This window comes from Vicugna pacos, chromosome 13 (genome assembly GCF_048564905.1).
Source record: "Vicugna pacos chromosome 13, VicPac4, whole genome shotgun sequence".
NCBI lineage: Eukaryota > Metazoa > Chordata > Mammalia > Artiodactyla > Camelidae > Vicugna > Vicugna pacos.
The window spans coordinates 39,781,524-39,798,528 of NC_132999.1; the positions used below are offsets into that span (position 1 = coordinate 39,781,524).

Genomic DNA, 17,005 nt, shown 5'->3' on the forward strand with positions numbered 1-17,005 from the left:
ACTAGCAACATCTCAAGTGCTCAATCCACATTGGCTACTGTATTGAACAGTGTAGATGGAGAGAGAACATTTCTATCATCACAGAAAGTGCTATTGGACATTATGGCTGAAGGAAATGAGTACGTTTAATGTGGAAAAGAGAAGACTTAGTGGGTAATGAAGGCTATAATCTACTATTTGGGGGGCTGTCATGAAAAAGAGGAAGACCACTGCTTATACATTCTGGTGTATAAGCTCCAGGGAGTGTGGTTTTTGGCATCAATAAGAGACTTTTAAACAGTTTTGCCACAGGGGAATTGGCTGTCTTGAGATAAGGAGCTCTCCCCTTGGAACTACTGGAGCATATGCTTCATGTCTATCACTCAGACTCTGTAGAGTGGATTCTTTTTAGGTGAGAGGTTGGACTAGATGACCTCAAAGGGTGTGTGCTACCTTTAACTTCTAGATTCACACATAACCAGCTCTGCATACATGCTTTCCTTTCATAATCAGTAAGTTAATTTCCTTATAAGACCAGTACCACCACTCATGCCCCCTTTAAGAGGAAGATCCTCTTTTGTCAAATTTCCAGTTTTAAAGCCCGACTGTGAAGAGTGAAAATTCCTCTAGCTTTCCAAACAGATTTGGTGACAAGCATTTGCTTTGGTTTGCTTTCGTTACTCATTTCTCTGGTCTCTGATCTGGTCATATTAGATGAATGTTCTACGGGGGATGGAATTACTGAAGAAGTAGACTTTTACTAGGTGGGAAGGAGGGGGAATTAGGTCCTGATGAGTCTGAAATGGCAGCAGTATTCACTGTCAAGTGATTTGCTCAAGAAAGAGGTGACATTTTAGCTTGGTTACGTTTGGTTTCCCGTCAGGATCCAGCTACCTGCTAGAAAGAACAATCTCACCCATACCCTGCCTTGGTTGAGGCTTTGTCCTCACTCTGGCTGGCTCCTCCTCGATACCTGTGCATATCTCAACCATAGCCATCCTTCTAGTTCTGTTCAGACGCCAGCTCCTTAGAGACACTTTCACCTACCTAACTCCCGAGCATTTTTATCTGCACCTTTGACCTTCCTACTTCATATCTCGTACCGAAGCTACTTACGCAGACGCCCGGTCTTTATTAATCTTGGAGCACCTTGAGGGCAGGCAGGGTCCGAGTCGGTTCCAGTTTTGTGCCCCTCGTGCCCCAGGACTTCGCGGGCATCAATAAATAGTGGTTGGGTGAGCACAACAGTGGTAGGACAATCAGTTCTCCCAAATGCCCAGAGAGCATCTCCCATTGCGATGGCCTCCGGAGCCCCGAAGAAGGTAGGGGAGCTGTGAGGAGCAAGGCGCGTGGCTGGGCAGGACCGAGGTGCGGGCTGGGGCCGAGGGCAGAGGGCTCGGCCCGACCGGGCCACCCTCCTCGTGACTCCTCCTCCCCCCTCCACGGCTCCGAGTCAGGTGATTCCGGGCACGTGACGGGCACCACCTACCCTGCTGCTCCCGAGTGGCAGCTTGGGCGGCCAATGGGAGGCCGGGTCCAGGCGCGGAGCCTATGAGAGCCCGGCTTCGGGGGGCGGGCCGCACGGCGGTGGCGGCTGCCGGGGGCGGCGGCGGTGGTGGCGGCGGACTGGGGAGGCGGCGGCCTGGCTCGGCCTGGCCTGGCCTGTCAGGGCGCGGGCGGCCGCGGCTCCAGCACCATGTCCCTGCAGTACGGGGCGGAGGAGACGCCCCTCGCCGGCAGTTATGGCGCGGCGGACTCGTTCCCGAAGGACTTCGGCTACGGCGTGGAGGAGGAGGAAGAGGAGGCGGCAGCCGCGGGCGGCGGGGTTGGGGCGGGGGCCGGCGGAGGCTGCGGCCCGGGGGGCGCTGACAGCTCCAAGCCGAGGATTCTGCTCATGGGGCTCCGGCGCAGCGGCAAGTCCTCCATCCAGAAGGTAAGTGGGGCCGCGCCGGCCCCCCCGCCCCTCCCCCTCCCCCTCCCCCCTCCCCGGGGGCGCGGGTGGCCGCCGGGCGGGGAGGCCCTGAGGAGGGCGGCGGCCGGGGCTGGTCGGCTGGGCTGTCCCAGCGCGCTTTCTCTTCTCCGGGGAGCAGAGCCCGGGCACAGCCCGCGCCGGGACCCCGATCTCGGAGTCCACGCCCGGGTCAGCTGAGGCCGAATGAGTCCCCGCGCTCCCCGAGTGGCCGGAGCGAGGCAGGTGCCAGTGGCACCGCCCGGGACCTCGCCTCCTGGGACCCAGCCTCAGTGCCATTCACGAAACTGAGACGTGCTCCCCAGCTCTAACTTGGAGAACTTCCCGGACTCCTTCCCCGGCCCCGGTTGTGTGTGTGCGCCTCTCACTTCAGGTTACCTGAGTTTGCAGGGCGTCCTAGGTGAGACCCAGGGAGTGGCATCAGAAAGAGTTGTGACTAACTCCCTGGCGTTTCTAATGCTTGCTCTTGTTGCTAGTACGGAAGAGACTTTAGTGTGACACTAGTGGGGGTTGGGGGCTGTTCTTCCATCTGTTTTAGTACTTGAGGCCCAGTGGATATCATTACTCGTGATATTCCACCTGGATGTGTGTGGCTACAAAAATCTGAGACCTGGAGAATATTTACAGACCTGTGTTGGTGCCTGAGCTTTCCACTTGGGCCTGTCAGGAACGGGTGAAGGGCTGCACACTTTTTAGTAAGGGGGCAGTAGAGGCAGGGTTGACCTCCATTAGCCATCCCTGTTACACACAAAGTGAGCTCGTGATAAAATGCCAGATACTTGGCCTTTTGCCCTTTCCACTCTGTTGCAAAGGTTTCTCCAAAATAAATCTCTGCGTGATATAATGTAGACATGATGATTTTAAAGAGTAGCCTTCTTACGATTTACTGGTGTTTTATTTATCTTAGTTTCCCCCTCGCAGCAAAACTTGAGTATGTTTATGGACGGGTTTTATCAAACTAATTTTAATTCTTTTCATTTGTTACTCACCATCTAAACCTGGTGAGTAATGATCGTTTTTCTCTTCTAGAAAGTGACAGTGAGAGGCAAATTAGTTTGTTAGATTTGTATGGATGGTGATTATTGTGACTCTAATAATTGCCTTCACCATTTCTTTTCTCATGGGAGCCATCTTTTCCTTGTCAACTCCCATTCCTCCCCTCCCCACGTATATCCCTCCTCCCTCACCAATATGTCACTTTCTACTTATCACTACTTGTCACTTGTCACTACTAGTCATCACTTTCTAATTTGTCTTTATTTCTTCCACAAGACTGCAAATCCATTGAGGGCAGGATCCAGTCAGTTTCATTTCTGATTCCTCAGAATGTGGCATTCCAATAAGTTTTCGATGAACAAAACTTAAACTTTAGTTATAAACTTTAATAATCTTAAAGCAGATTTTGGCATAATGAATACAACTGAACAGAAAAGTTGTATTGAGATGAAAGACATTGCTACTGCTAACACTGCATACAGGCAGAGAAAATAGCAGAAAAGTTTCAGCTTTTCTGGTGATTTGGTTTCCTTAATTTGGTGTCTTCTGTTAGAAGTTAAAGGATGATGAATACCAGTGGGTGCACCATTCACTTTTTATCTCTAAAAATTTTTGGTCTAGGATCAAGTTCTTTAATTATGTTAATTCAGGGTGGAATTTTGAACTTTAAATACAAGGTTGAGTAGTCATTAAATTGTCTTCTTTTTTTTAACAGGTAGTGTTTCATAAAATGTCACCCAACGAGACCCTCTTTTTGGAAAGTACCAACAAGATTTATAAAGATGACATTTCCAATAGCTCCTTTGTGAATTTTCAAATATGGGACTTTCCTGGACAAATGGACTTTTTTGACCCAACTTTTGACTACGAGATGATCTTCAGGGGAACTGGAGCATTGATATATGTCATTGATGCACAGGTAGTTAGAAATGATGATGTTTACTTTTCTTCTTGGTGGCAGAAGATGTAGGAACAAAGGAAAGTTGTTTATGTTCTTTGCCATATGCTTCTTGCAGCTTTTTTCTTTGCCAGTGGATTCTGTAGCAGTGTGAGCAATGGACCTGAACAGATGCATTGGGAGCAGGCATGCCGTTGTATAAGTGCAGAGTATCAGATGCTCAGGAGAGATGGTTTATACCCCTGAATTCTAGTTAATGAGCAGCAGTCCACTTTTGTTGATAGTAGGTATTGCTGCACTGTATTAACTATTAGAATCGTGGTGTTACTCACTGAAAAGTTCTCGCCGGGGTCCATAGTATAAGGAAGAATGTGAGAACTGCATTAGTAAATAATAAAGTAAGTAGTTTCTTTAGTTGTCCAAATTGAGTTCAGCCCAACGAGCACTTATCGAGGGACTGTCATGTGGCAGGCCCTCACACCAATGGGACATGTCTCTATTCTCAAGAATCCTACTTTTTCTAGGCTTCAGCATTAGTTAGGAATGCGTTCTGAGTGACAGGCTCTGTGATGGGTACTTTCACCTATGTGATCTAGTTTAATTTCTTCTTCATGATACTGTGAGGTAGGTACTGTAATTCCACCTTCACAGATGAGTAAACTGAGATCACAGACTTTCAGCGACCTGCTTAAAGTCACACATCTAATAAATGGCAGAGCTGGGATTACTTTAAAAATTTTGTTGGAAAGAAGTGTCCATTTCCCATTTTTTTATATTATTAGTACTATAAATAACCAGCATTTACTTGGTAGTTGCATTTTTTATTTTGAGAGACTGAAGATCTGTTTAGTAATATAAGTTAATGCATTTGGATGTTTGAATATTTATGAATAATTAGAATAATATATTTTCTATGTTTGGGGAAAGTGGTGGTTTGAGGCTTGCTTAATGTAAGATTTCTTTTTAAAAAATATTTTGTTCTGACTTACAGGATGACTACATGGAGGCTTTAACAAGACTTCACATTACTGTTTCTAAAGCCTACAAAGTTAACCCAGACATGAATTTTGAGGTTTTTATTCACAAAGTTGATGGTCTGTCTGATGATCACAAAATAGAAACACAGAGGGACATTCATCAAAGGGCCAATGATGACCTTGCAGATGCTGGGCTAGAAAAACTCCACCTTAGGTAACAACCTGTGTGTTTGATATGAGAGCCCTGAACAGTGTGTAAATGTATTCCCATCTCTGTCATTACCGACACGTAGCTCTCTGTTACTGGTACGCCCTTCCCAAATCTGTAATGTCTCTGATCTCTTCTTTGTTGAATTTAAGCAGTTTTGGGAGCCTGATGTGACTGAGAAGTTACTTTCCTCCTTTTTTGCATTTTCCCAGAGGTTGAAGTCATGTAAAGTGTTTCTGTTGGTGCGTTTACAAATTCATCTCACGAGACTGGAGTCAGGCTGTTTCCTCATGGCGTAAATCTCCCCTCTCTTAGTTTCATCATTCGTTTTCTTTTTTTTTCTCCCTCCTTGCCCCAGTTCAGGGAATCTCTGTCACTTTTGTTGTAGAGCTCTGTAGTGTGAGTCTTCCCACTGTCTCTCTCAGTAGGAAGAACCTTTTAAAGAGGGTACACTTTGAAGTCTGGACTCTAATGTATCTGGTCTGTTTTTAAAACTCTATGCTTTTATGAATCTCAAAAAATTGGGTTAGGTCAATGTAGTCTGTAATCTGCTTGGGGCTACTGTTTAAGTTTCAAGAACTGCTGATTCATAATTCAGCATCATTACTATGAAAGAACATGTACTAGATAGGATGGATGATTTGTGTACTTGTGTTCTAAGTGTGAGGAGTATTTCCTACATTATATATATATATATATATATATATATATTTGTGTGTGGTGTAGGTAGAAATGAGTAATAAAAATTACCGAAGAAAATGTTCTTTTGATGATACAAACAGCTTAAAGGGGAAGCGGGAGAGACAAAGCATAGCTATTTCCTTATCCCTGGTCTGTTACAATGACTTCCCTATAGGCTTGAGCCAGCCCCCAGCCCTACCCCTAATATTCGCTAGGGCCTCCAGCTCCAAAATCTTTCTGTTTTTCTCCTACAAAAGTAGGAGAGAAAAGTCTCATTGACCTCTAGTTTGCCTGGATTAAAATATGTACAAGTAATTCATGCTTTAAAAAAAATTCAACAGTATTTGTAAGAGAAAGTAAAAGTATCTTCCCATAAAATTGTTCAATCTTATTTTTCCACCATGAAAAATGGATTTTAAGCCATGATTGTCCTGTGTTCCCCAGTGCCTGTGGGAATCCTTCTGATCCTCGCACCATGTCTGTGTCCCTTTCCAGGGCATCCTACCTCAGTAGTACACACTATCCTTTTTCCCAGTTCTCTGTGGGGCCCTAGACCTTGTTAATTTTGTTTCAAGCTTTTATTAATTACTAGCAGGCCTATGGATGAAGCTCTATTTGATTTCCAGTTTCTAGAAACTCAGCTTACTAAAAATGCCTGTGCCTTGGAGGGTCTTTCCTGTCCCCATCCACCTCCAAGACTCATAGTTCCAACAGGACCTCACATTGCTAACGTAGAATATTCTTTTGTCCCTAGTGCCTGTGGAGGGATTGTCTTGGTCTCACCTGTCCCCCTGCTCTTACATCTAGATTAGAGCCCCATCTTGCATAGGGTTAGGTTTTTAGATGAGCTCTTGGAAAGTATGTTTCAGTTACCTATAAAGTGTGATATAAACAGTTCTGTGTCTCCAACTTTGTAATATGTACTTAGAAATATATCACGGACACAACTATGTAAGGAATAATTTCCTCTCAGTGAAAAAGCAGGCATAATTGACCACACTGTTTAAATTGTTAAAGGCCTTTCCCTTTCAAATATGTGTTTCATTAAATCTGCCCATTTTACTTTACTGTACATCCTTTTAGGCCTTCAGCCAGCTTTTCCATTCTCCATAGGGCCCCAGATTCCATCCTCCTTAATGTGTTACTTACATAAATTCTAAGCACTAATTTTACTCATTTGTTTATGCAACAAACGTTTACGAGCACTGTTCAGGGCAGTGGGCCTGCAGCTGCGAGCAAGGCTGACAAAGTCTCGTCCTCATGGAGCTTACATTCTGATGAATCAGACAGCTCACAAGCACTTACAAACGAATGTATAGTGTAATTTTATGTACTTACCAGTACCGTGAGGAAAAACAAGTTAGAGGAAAGGAGTTGAAAGCAATGGGGCCAGGGGTACTATTTTAGGTAGGGGGGTCAGGAAAGAACTTTTTGAGGAGGTACATTTTAGTAGAGACCTGAGTTATATTCTTGTTTAATAAATGTCACCTATTTTCTCTGAGCTTTCTCTTGTTTTTTTGACATTTATGGGTTTAAGAAACCAAGCTTTTTGGATCAGATAGCAAAGACTTAGATGAATATTCAAGTTTCTGCATCTGAAAATGCTTTCCTGGATACTACCGCAGTTGCCCTCTGTGTAAATGCAGTACCGGGATGGAGAGTTACAAGTCAGGTGGGGAAGCTGAATTTGTCATCCTGAATGATGAAGATGGTGCACAAGATAAAGAGGCTTTATTTGAACTTACTGAAATCAAATGTTATGAAGTGTAAAGTTTTATGTATTAATTGTTACTGAACTTAAGATATTTTTCGAATTAATCAAATTATGTTTTGTTTTGCAGCTTTTATTTGACTAGTATTTATGACCATTCAATATTTGAAGCCTTTAGTAAGGTGGTGCAGAAACTTATTCCACAGCTGCCGACCTTGGAAAACCTATTAAATATCTTTATATCAGTAAGTTAGATGTTTAATTCACTATAGTTTCTGATTCCATTTTAGTTGAATATGTTTGTGTTACCAGATTCTCCCAAAAGTGTCTTGAATTTTTTTTAACATTTTTTATTGAGTTATAGTCATTTTACAATGTTGTGTCAAATTCCAGTGTAGAGCACAATTTTTTCAGTTATACCTGAACATACATATATTCATTGTCACATTTTTTTTTTTTTGCTGTGAGCTACCGGAAGATCTTGTATATGTTTTCCTGTGCTATACAGTATAATCTTGTTTATCTATTCTACATTTTGAAATCCCAGTCTGTCCCTTCCCATCCCCCTAAAAGTGTCTTGAATTAGTCTCAAGCTTAAAGACTAATTATGCACTTAAGTGTAAAATAAATAATAACATTTTAAAATTGACTTATTTTCTGAATTTTTTCCTTAGTACTTACCCTGTTTGTCTTAAAATGACCTGATGCAACATTTTCTCATGCTTAATTAAGTAAGAATACCTTCATGATATCTTGTTTCCTGAAGGAAGAGTAGAACCTGGAATAGACTGGGTTTTGGGAATTTGACTCAGTTTAATCTCTCTCTTATTGGAGGTCACATTGAAAAATTGATTTTTTCCTTGCTAAATGTAATCTCAGTGTCATATTTCACATTTTTTATTTTGAGGATTCAGCTTAATAAAAAGATGTTCCTCCAATAAATTTAGCACTGAGCCACTACATTTCCCAGACGTTGCTTTGAAAGACTTAATGTGTCGTGATCCCCAGTTCTTTGGGTTTTGTGTTATCTTAGATGTGGATGTCAGACATTCGTTTATGGTTTGCTCATTGCCACATAAAGCCTTTCTGGTAGCAAGGTCATTTGAATCAGATTGATTATTGTCACAAAAAAGGACTATTGAAAATGTAGCATGGCTTGGCTTTTGGAGGATTTTTTTGCTTGTTTTTTGTGGTGGTGTCTTAGAAAATAATTCATTTGAGTAAAGAGGAGGAAGCGAAAGCAAATTTGACTAGTACACTTATGTTGGAAAATCAGAGCAGAGAAATAATTCCACTTTTATTCTTTGCATAGAAGAAGTGTCTCCAAACCAAGCACTACTGCTCTTTTGGTATTGTGTTGTATAATTAAAAATGCCCTTGGATGTCCGTCAGTGATTGAAGATCTTTGATAAGTTTATAAATGCTGATTCTTAAAAAAAAAACAAACTGAACACTTCCTCAATTTTGTTTTTCCAAGAATTCAGGTATTGAAAAAGCTTTTCTCTTTGATGTTGTCAGCAAAATCTACATTGCAACAGACAGTTCTCCTGTGGACATGCAATCGTATGAACTTTGCTGTGACATGATTGATGTTGTGATCGATGTCTCTTGTATATATGGGTAAGTTGTGTGTATATTTCTGCAAGATCTCAGGTGGAAAACTACCAGTTTGATTTGTCAGGGGGTTAATTTCTGAAGCCTCTAACAAGTACTGTATGAAGTAGAACTGTTCCGACCATAGTGCTTCAGCTTGGAGCTTGGTATCTCTGTAGGTGGGCTGCTGGGCCTTACTCCTTTGGAGAGGATGGATAAGAGCCGTTGAACAAGTGTGACTAGTGCCAGACTTACCACTGGAAGTTTCACTCCCTATTACTTTGGGGGCTTGCACTGTGTCTTCTCTCTACTGTGACCTAGCTAGGTCACAGATTAATTTATTTAAGACATTCTGAATAACAAAGTGTGTACTGGTTCCTCATTTAACCTCAGGCTTTGTGGAACTGAGGGATTCTTAATCTTTCAGAGAGCAAAGAAACAAGGAAATCAGAATTGTGGATGTCAGAAGAACTTACAAAAATTTGACCTGTGCATCTAAGTTTCCAAAATAAGTCTCTAAAATGTAAGCTCTTCTTTTGTGCAAGTTCATCAGTCTCTAAACTGAAATGTGTAAAAGCCAGCAAAGAAGTGTTTTTGTAGAATAGTCCAGAGGACAAGTGAAAATTTTGGAGAATTTCCTGGTGTTTCAAAAGCAGCCTCTAATAGCCCTGATTCATCTTGTGTATTAACGTCAGCACTCCCAGGGCTCTTTCTTGATGCTCTGATATTACCTTTGCTTTCTGATAGCTGTGTTCCTCTCTGCTCCCCCTCGTCTAAATTCCTCTTGCCTAAATTCCTCTTTCATCGCTGTGTCCCTGCCCTTCACCTTGGTCTCTCTGCCTAATTTGTCAGTGTCTTTCTCCTGCCGCCCTTGGGTAGGAGAAAGCATTTGTCTTGCCTGTTCTTTACCTGTCTCCTCCTCTCTTTCATTGCTGTCTGCTTTCCATTTTTGTGATAATATGCTCTTCTTTGTTTTAATTCTTTCCATAGTGAAAATGAGATGATGTTATACAATAGGTTATACAATAAAGTTTCATGTTCCCATTCCTAATTTTAAAAATGGATGAATAGGACATTTGTTCTTTTTTTGAAACAAATCAAAATTTCATAAACCAATTTTTTATAATAAAAAATCAAAATTTAGTTGTAAAGTTTATTTTCAGTATAAGGTACATTGTAAACTACATTATACATTATAAAGTACATTATAAAAAGGAAGAAAAATGCCCATTATTTCATTATGCTTAACACAATCTGTTTCTGCAGTTCGGTGTGCTTTATTGTTTATTTCTTACTTGACTCTTGATTTACATTTTTTGAAGGGGGCTAATTGCTAATTGTAATTCTGATAATTTTAGTTTAATAAATGAAATAGCTTTCAGACCCCATAAGGCTCACTTGGCCAGCATCAGGATCCTACAGTATCTCTGAGAGACCGTATTTATTTTAGTTTTCCTTTTTCACTAATGACAGTTTTCACATTTAGGTCCCTCTTTATGTGTAGACGGTGTCAGCACAGGTTAGCGGGAGGGAAGATCGGATGCCTGCTGTGTTCCACGTGTCCTAGGTGAACAGCATGGTGTGAGCGCATGGGGTGCCGCAGCAGAGTCTGGGCACCCGTGCCTAAACACAGCTTCTGTTCCAGCGTGATGGGGCCAGCATTCTTCTTTCTCAAAAGACTTTCAGGAAACTGGGTGGAAAGACTTGTCGTTGTGCAAATATGACAAAATGCCTAGTTGAGAAACCAGTAATGAACAGTATTTTGTTTTAAAACAGGTTAAAGGAAGATGGAAGTGGAAGTGCTTATGACAAAGAATCCATGGCCATCATCAAGCTGAATAACACAACTGTCCTCTATTTAAAGGAGGTGACTAAATTTTTGGCACTGGTCTGCATTCTTAGGGAAGAAAGTTTTGAACGAAAAGGTAATAGTTTTAAAAAGCTGTGTTTATATTAAATTCATTGTCATAATTTCTTAGGTTCTGGAAAACAAGAGAAAATACTGCAGTGTTGTATGATTTATCAGCTCCAACTACTTTTGTACCTTCCCATCCACGTACGGTCCAGACTTTCTCCTTCCTTCTTTTGGTCTTCTGTTTTAAGCCAAGTTTTTTATTCCAGCCTCCCATTACCTGTCTGACTGCCTGCGATCGGATTGCGCTTGAACCATTCTGCTGAGGCTATTCTTTGAGAGGTTACCGGGTCACCTTCTTGCTGCATTTGGTGGCCTTTTCTCATCCTGTAGCCTTTTCAGCCTTCTGAAGCATGTGACCCTGTGTGTACCTCCTTCCTGAAGCTTTTTGCTTTCTTTGCTTCCCTGCAGTGGAACTCACCAGGTTCTTTTAGGTATTTGTTTCTCTCTCCACCTGTCCTGTTTCTTCTGACAGTTTTTCTTTTTCTCTGTTCTGAGTGTTTTTCGGAGGTCTTCTGCTCGCTTACTTCTTTACGTAGTCTCCTGGTCAGCTGATCCCATCCATGACTTCAGTTAATCTTCTCTATGTAGTCGATTCAAAAATTCACATCTCCAAAACAACAAGTTTATACTGTATAGCACAGGGAACTACATTCAGTATTTTGTAATAACTTATGGTGAAAAAGAATATGAAAACGAATACATGTATGTTCTTATATGACTGAAGTATTGTGCTGTACACCAGAAACTGACACAACATTGTAAGCTGACTGTACTTCAATAAAAATACATTAAAAAAAAAATCACATCTCCGGCTCCAACTTGGGCCTCTGTTCCCATCCTGCGTTTGGAGCTGTTAGCAAGACTTCTTCACTTAAATATTTGATCATTATCTTGTCTATGGTGTCAGGAAGCGATGAGTATTTCCCCCTTTGTTTCACGACTCTCCTGGTGACCCTATTTCTGTTGCTAGTCACGCCAGTTCTCTGGTGTCTGAGCTTAGATGCGTACTCACCTGGTGATCACAGGTGACCATGTGCTGTAATTGCTCAGGAGGTCCTTGCAGGTCATTTTGCACGGGCTGTTCTGTGTTCTCCTCTTCCCATTCTTTCCTTGTGTTTACATGGGATTTTCACCCAGTCTTACCATTTGTTTCTTGGAACTGTTTGTCGGCTTTTCTTTTCATTTGCACTGTCAGTGACTCCAGTCCAGGCTCTCATCCCTCCAGGCCTCTGGTGCTGCATTCATTCAGCATATTTATTGAGGGCTTGGTATGTGTTCTCTTTTATTCTGAAGGCAAACTAGTTTTCAGAAAATTACTTTAAAAATTTAAAAAAAATTGGGGGAGGGAGTGGTAATTAGGTTTATTTGTTTATTTTAATGGAGGTACCTGGGGATTGATTGAACCCAGGACCTCGTGCATGCTAAGCACACGCTCTACCACTGAGCTATACTTACCCCGCCAGAAAATTACTTCCATCATGTTATTTAACTACTCAGAGATCTGCAGTAGCTCTCTGTTATTCACTGCAACAAGTCCCTGCTCTTCTGCCTGAGTTTCTAATGATTAACATTGAATGAGTTAATATTATTTCACTAATATTGATATTAATGAAATATTTCAGATATACAAAATTTTTTTCCTAAAACAGAAATGTGTCTATTCACCTTTGAGCTTAAGAACTGAAACATGACAAATAACATATTTGTCGTCTGTGTATTTCTCAGTTGAAACCTCCTCTTGCACCCTGTTGAATGTAGTGTTTTATTTTTCCCATGTGTGATTTATTGTTTTACTTTATATCTATCCTTAAATGATGTAGGGTACTGTGTGTCTTGGTGGAATTGATGTCAAAATGTAAGTCGTCTTCTGCAGCTTTCTTGGTCCTCTTCATTTGAGATTGTTTTTAAGATTTATTTGTATCGAGAGCATGTATTCATGCTTTATTCATATTCACTGACACACAGTAGTCTGTGGATTGCATGTGCCACAATTTATCTTCTTGCTGGACATGTAGATGATTTTTAAAATTATGAATAGTTTTGCAAGAAATACTCATGAACAAGTTTGGCTTTGCACATGTGGAGAATTTCTCTAGAGTGAGTATTTAGGAGTAGAATTTGCAGAGGACATCCATCTTCAACTTTATTAGGCATTATTGAATTGCTTTCCAAAGTGGCTTTATCATTTTCACCCCTGGCAGCGCTGTGTGGGAATTCTTGTCACTTCCTGTCCTTGATAACGTCTGATCTTGTTAGACTGTTTAGTCAGTCTGGTAGGTGTGAAATGTTACCTCACCCGGTTCTGATTTTTCCTTCTTTAATTACTGATTAGAGCAAGTGTCTTTTTCATTACAAGTACCTTTTTATGCCTGTTCAGATGTCTCCTCTGGTAATTTACCTATTCATATCCTTTTATCTTTTCTATACTGTATCTTTTTCATACTTCTTAGCTGGTCTTTATTTTTCTCCCTTCTGATCTTAAAATTTTTTAAAAACTTTTGGTTATGGAAAACTTTAAATAAACACAAAAATAGACCATCTCCCTGCTTCCACAGTCATTAACATGGTCAGGCTTGTTTCCTGTATATCCTCCCCATAACTAAATTACTATCTTTTACTCTTTTGTTGTGGAAAAGTAGAGAACATAATATAAAGAACCCCTTTTTATCTGTCACCCAGATTCAACAACTATCAAAATCATAGCCATTCTAACTTTATCTCTATACTTTCCCTACTGGATTATTTTGAAGCGAATCTCTGACATCAGATCATTATGTCTGTACAGATTTCAGCAGGTATCTCTAAAAAGTAGTGCTCTTTTAAAAGCATAACAGAATTACTATTAATGAACATGAGAAAGTTAACAGTGATTTCATAATATCATAAAATATCCAGCCAGTGTTCACATTTCCCAGGTTGTGAGTTTTTATTTTACCATTTGCATAGAAATCAATTTTAATGTAGTTGAGCTTATTGAAACTTTAATTTTTTCCTGAATCTGAAGGACTGTCTTATTTGGCTCCAACCTGCTTACTCAGACTTCTTACTTACTCAGACTCAGATTCTCAGTACTTCTCTCTAGAATTGCCTGCTTCGATCTCCAGTCAGATCAGTTTCTTTCCTGTCTTCCACCTATGAGCTGTGTTCCCATTGCCAGCTCCCTGCTGTTTTCTTATGATTTTGCTCCTCTTTCCTGCTTAATTAAATCTCACCTGTATCCTCAAAGTTTGGCCTCATCCCTGAAGCTTTCATTGCTGCTTTTTGCCCTGCACTTGGCTCTCCCACCTTCGGAATACTTTTACGACTGTAGTCAGTTTAACAGCAGCTTGTAATTTGTTTCTTGTGTGTTGTCTTTATGAGCCAATATCCTCAAGGATGTGGATGCTTCTCTTTCTGCTCTGCCATTCTCAGCACTGGCTTCTATTCTCAAGTTCACCTCAGGATCTGGAATGGCTCCTGGAGCTCCAGCCATCTTATCCATGTTCTGGATATTAAGGAGGAATTGGGGTGGAGGAAAGAATACATCCCCTTCCTTTTAAGAAGACGTCACAGGAGTCGCACACGCTTGCACTTATCTCAGTGGCCAGAATTGGTCAGGTGTCCATATGTACCTGCAAGGAACCCTTTGTTTGACCCAAAGCTTATTTGGAAGCTGGTTCATGAAGCAGATGAGGAAGGGGCTACCCTGCCTGAGGGGGATCAGGCCTCCTGAGGCTCTCTCCCTGATGGGCCTCTCTGACACGTCCCAACCCCAGGGCTCTGCTGAGCAGTTTGCCAAATTCTGTTCTAGCTGTTTCCTTCAGCTTTTCATTGGCTGCCCCAGAGACTTGTAAAAGGAAAAGATTGATAAATCAAAAAGTATTTTACTTTCACTTTAGGTTTCATTGTAAATTTTATTAGCAAATCTGTCTTCCTGATTGCCTTTTTATTTACCCTGTTCACTGCCAGGCCCCAGAGGTAACCAGTGTGAACAGTCTGGGCACGTGCTTTATCATGTCTCCAGCAGCGGGAATCCCTCCATTGGATGTGTTTTTTAACACATGTCAGTTTTCTGTGTCACCAAATGTTTCCTCGTAGGTAGTTTCACAGTTGACCTTCAGAAGGCCTGATCTTCTTTTCCTCTCTTGCAGGTTTAATAGACTACAACTTCCACTGTTTCCGAAAAGCTATTCATGAGGTTTTTGAGGTGGGGGTGACTTCTCACAGGGGCTGTGGTCACCAGACCAGTGCCCCCAGCCTGAAAGCGTTGACACACAACGGCACGCCGCGAAACGCCATCTAGCCTGCATTCCAGTGGCCGGGGCTCTGCGCCAGCTTAGCCTTCACTCCAGGGTCAGGTGCCACGTGCTACAGGACGTGGGAGTTGTGCTTGTGGGAACCTGGTGCCTGTTCCACTAGTGACAAGGGGTGGAGTTTCCTGTTTGGATGAAAACCCCTTCAGCCATGGTGTGCAACTGAAGCTACTATTTCTTTTCTAAAAAAAAAAAAAGATTGCAAAAAATTATAGAGACCACAGAACTCAAGTGTGTCTTTCTCCTCTTTGGGGTCCTACTTTAAGTAGCTGGGCTGTTTTGGATCTGGAGATAACACCACTTACTCATCCTTTCCAGGGAATGTTGCCATCGACTACCAGTTGAAAATAATAGAAAGGACTGAATTTTTATATGCTTTGCTTAGATTTTCATTTGAGTAGTCTCTAAAAAGCCTGCCTTGCTTAAGTTCTAACACTGCCTCTCAGATTTCAGTTTTGGACCTTGTACACCTAAGACCTTCTAAATGCATCTGCTTGCTAACTCAGAAGACACGTGGCTTGACTGCAGCAGAGGACATTCCTCTATTTGTTTCTGAAGAAATGAGAACATTTTATGCTGCATCAAGTCAAGAGCAAGGCTCCACAGTGGCTGCATTAGTTCCTTGGAAGTGTTGAGGAACAAACTTCAAAACAGAAGAAAAACTTTGCACCTGTATTTTGGGTACCAGATATCTGAGTTCTTTTTCCTACATTAGATAAATGATTCCGATCACTGTAACAAAGGGAATTTAAGAAAGTTTTCCCACAGTCTTCTAGGAGAGAAACTCATTATGTCACTGAAATAATTAGCTCACTTTTCTTTAAACTTGATACCAGCCCCCACATACCTTTTATTCTGAGCTATTGAGATTCTTTACGAATGGCTGTTTTGTTGACCATGAATGACCCTGAGGCACCGATGGCCTGTGCCCTGGGTGTTGAAGAGAGCATGTTGGCGCCACGACGCATGTCGGTAAACATCCTTCCTCTCCGAGAGCTGACACCGGTGGTCACCTGCGGTACTTTCTTCACCTAGGATGTTAATTCGTAATAGTTTTCTTTTTGTTGAAGGTTGATAACTCTTTCCATTGATTGAAAGTTAACATTATTTTTACGCCATATACTCAGTAGACATAGATTCCGAAGCCCCCGGACCACTTGAGTACATAAGTGCCACTGTTAAATGAAATATGTATATTCAGGTCTGCAAACCTAACCGCGCGACTTGGCGTGCTTCCTGCAGAAGAGTCTGACTGTTGAGTATTTACATGGACCATGGAGATATCCAAAAGAAAAATGCTTTTATATTTATAGATTGTTTCATTGAACTATATAAAATGGGTATCAATAAATGTATTTACTCCAGAAGCAGTCTTTTATTTGCCTGACGCAGAAGGTTGGGCTGATGGGGCATTGGAATGTCCCACTCTGCCGTTTCGTCATCCATTTCCTTTTCTTTCGATGCCTTGTATGGTTAGAGTGCCGTATGTTTCAGGAGTTCAGGTTCTGTCCTGTGGTGAGAATTTTGTGCCTTGTGCCCGTCTCCTGGCTTGGTTCTGGTTAGGGTGAGAGGTTTCGGTCCGGGTAAAAATGGGCTCTCTGGTTGTGGTGTTTTAGACTAACAGATCTCCTGGTGAGAGTGTCTGTGGCCTGGCATCATTGACGTCATATATCCAAGCCAGGAAGTGGGTAAGGGGGTGAGTTAAGTAGAACAGAGTGTACAGAATTTGTACCAATTCCAGCTTGTTTTTCATTTCTTCCAGTTTCTGAGACACTCGTTATTGACC

General features: G+C 41.7%; 1 protein-coding gene across 1 annotated transcript; it reads left to right on the top strand.

Moving 5' to 3' along the window:
- Nucleotides 1–1,565: 1,565 nt before the first annotated feature.
- RRAGC (Ras related GTP binding C) lies at nt 1,566–16,586 on the top strand. The gene is made up of 7 exons (XM_031684064.2): nt 1,566–1,912; nt 3,660–3,863; nt 4,834–5,033; nt 7,550–7,664; nt 8,897–9,039; nt 10,789–10,937; nt 15,058–16,586. The coding sequence occupies exons 1-7, from the start codon at nt 1,676–1,678 to the stop codon at nt 15,207–15,209; spliced, it is 1,200 nt and encodes a 399-aa protein (XP_031539924.1). The 5' UTR covers nt 1,566–1,675; the 3' UTR covers nt 15,210–16,586.
- The last annotated feature ends 419 nt before the right edge of the window (nt 16,587–17,005 follow it).

Bases quoted from the DNA above. Each gene is read 5' to 3' on its own strand.
- RRAGC (XM_031684064.2), top strand. From the start codon at position 1,676: ATGTCCCTGCAGTACGGGGCGGAGGAGACGCCCCTCGCCGGCAGTTAT. The intron at 1,913-3,659 runs GTAAGTGGGGCC...TTTTTTTAACAG, and splicing joins GCAAGTCCTCCATCCAGAAG to GTAGTGTTTCATAAAATGTC. The intron at 5,034-7,549 runs GTAACAACCTGT...TTTGTTTTGCAG, and splicing joins CTAGAAAAACTCCACCTTAG to CTTTTATTTGACTAGTATTT.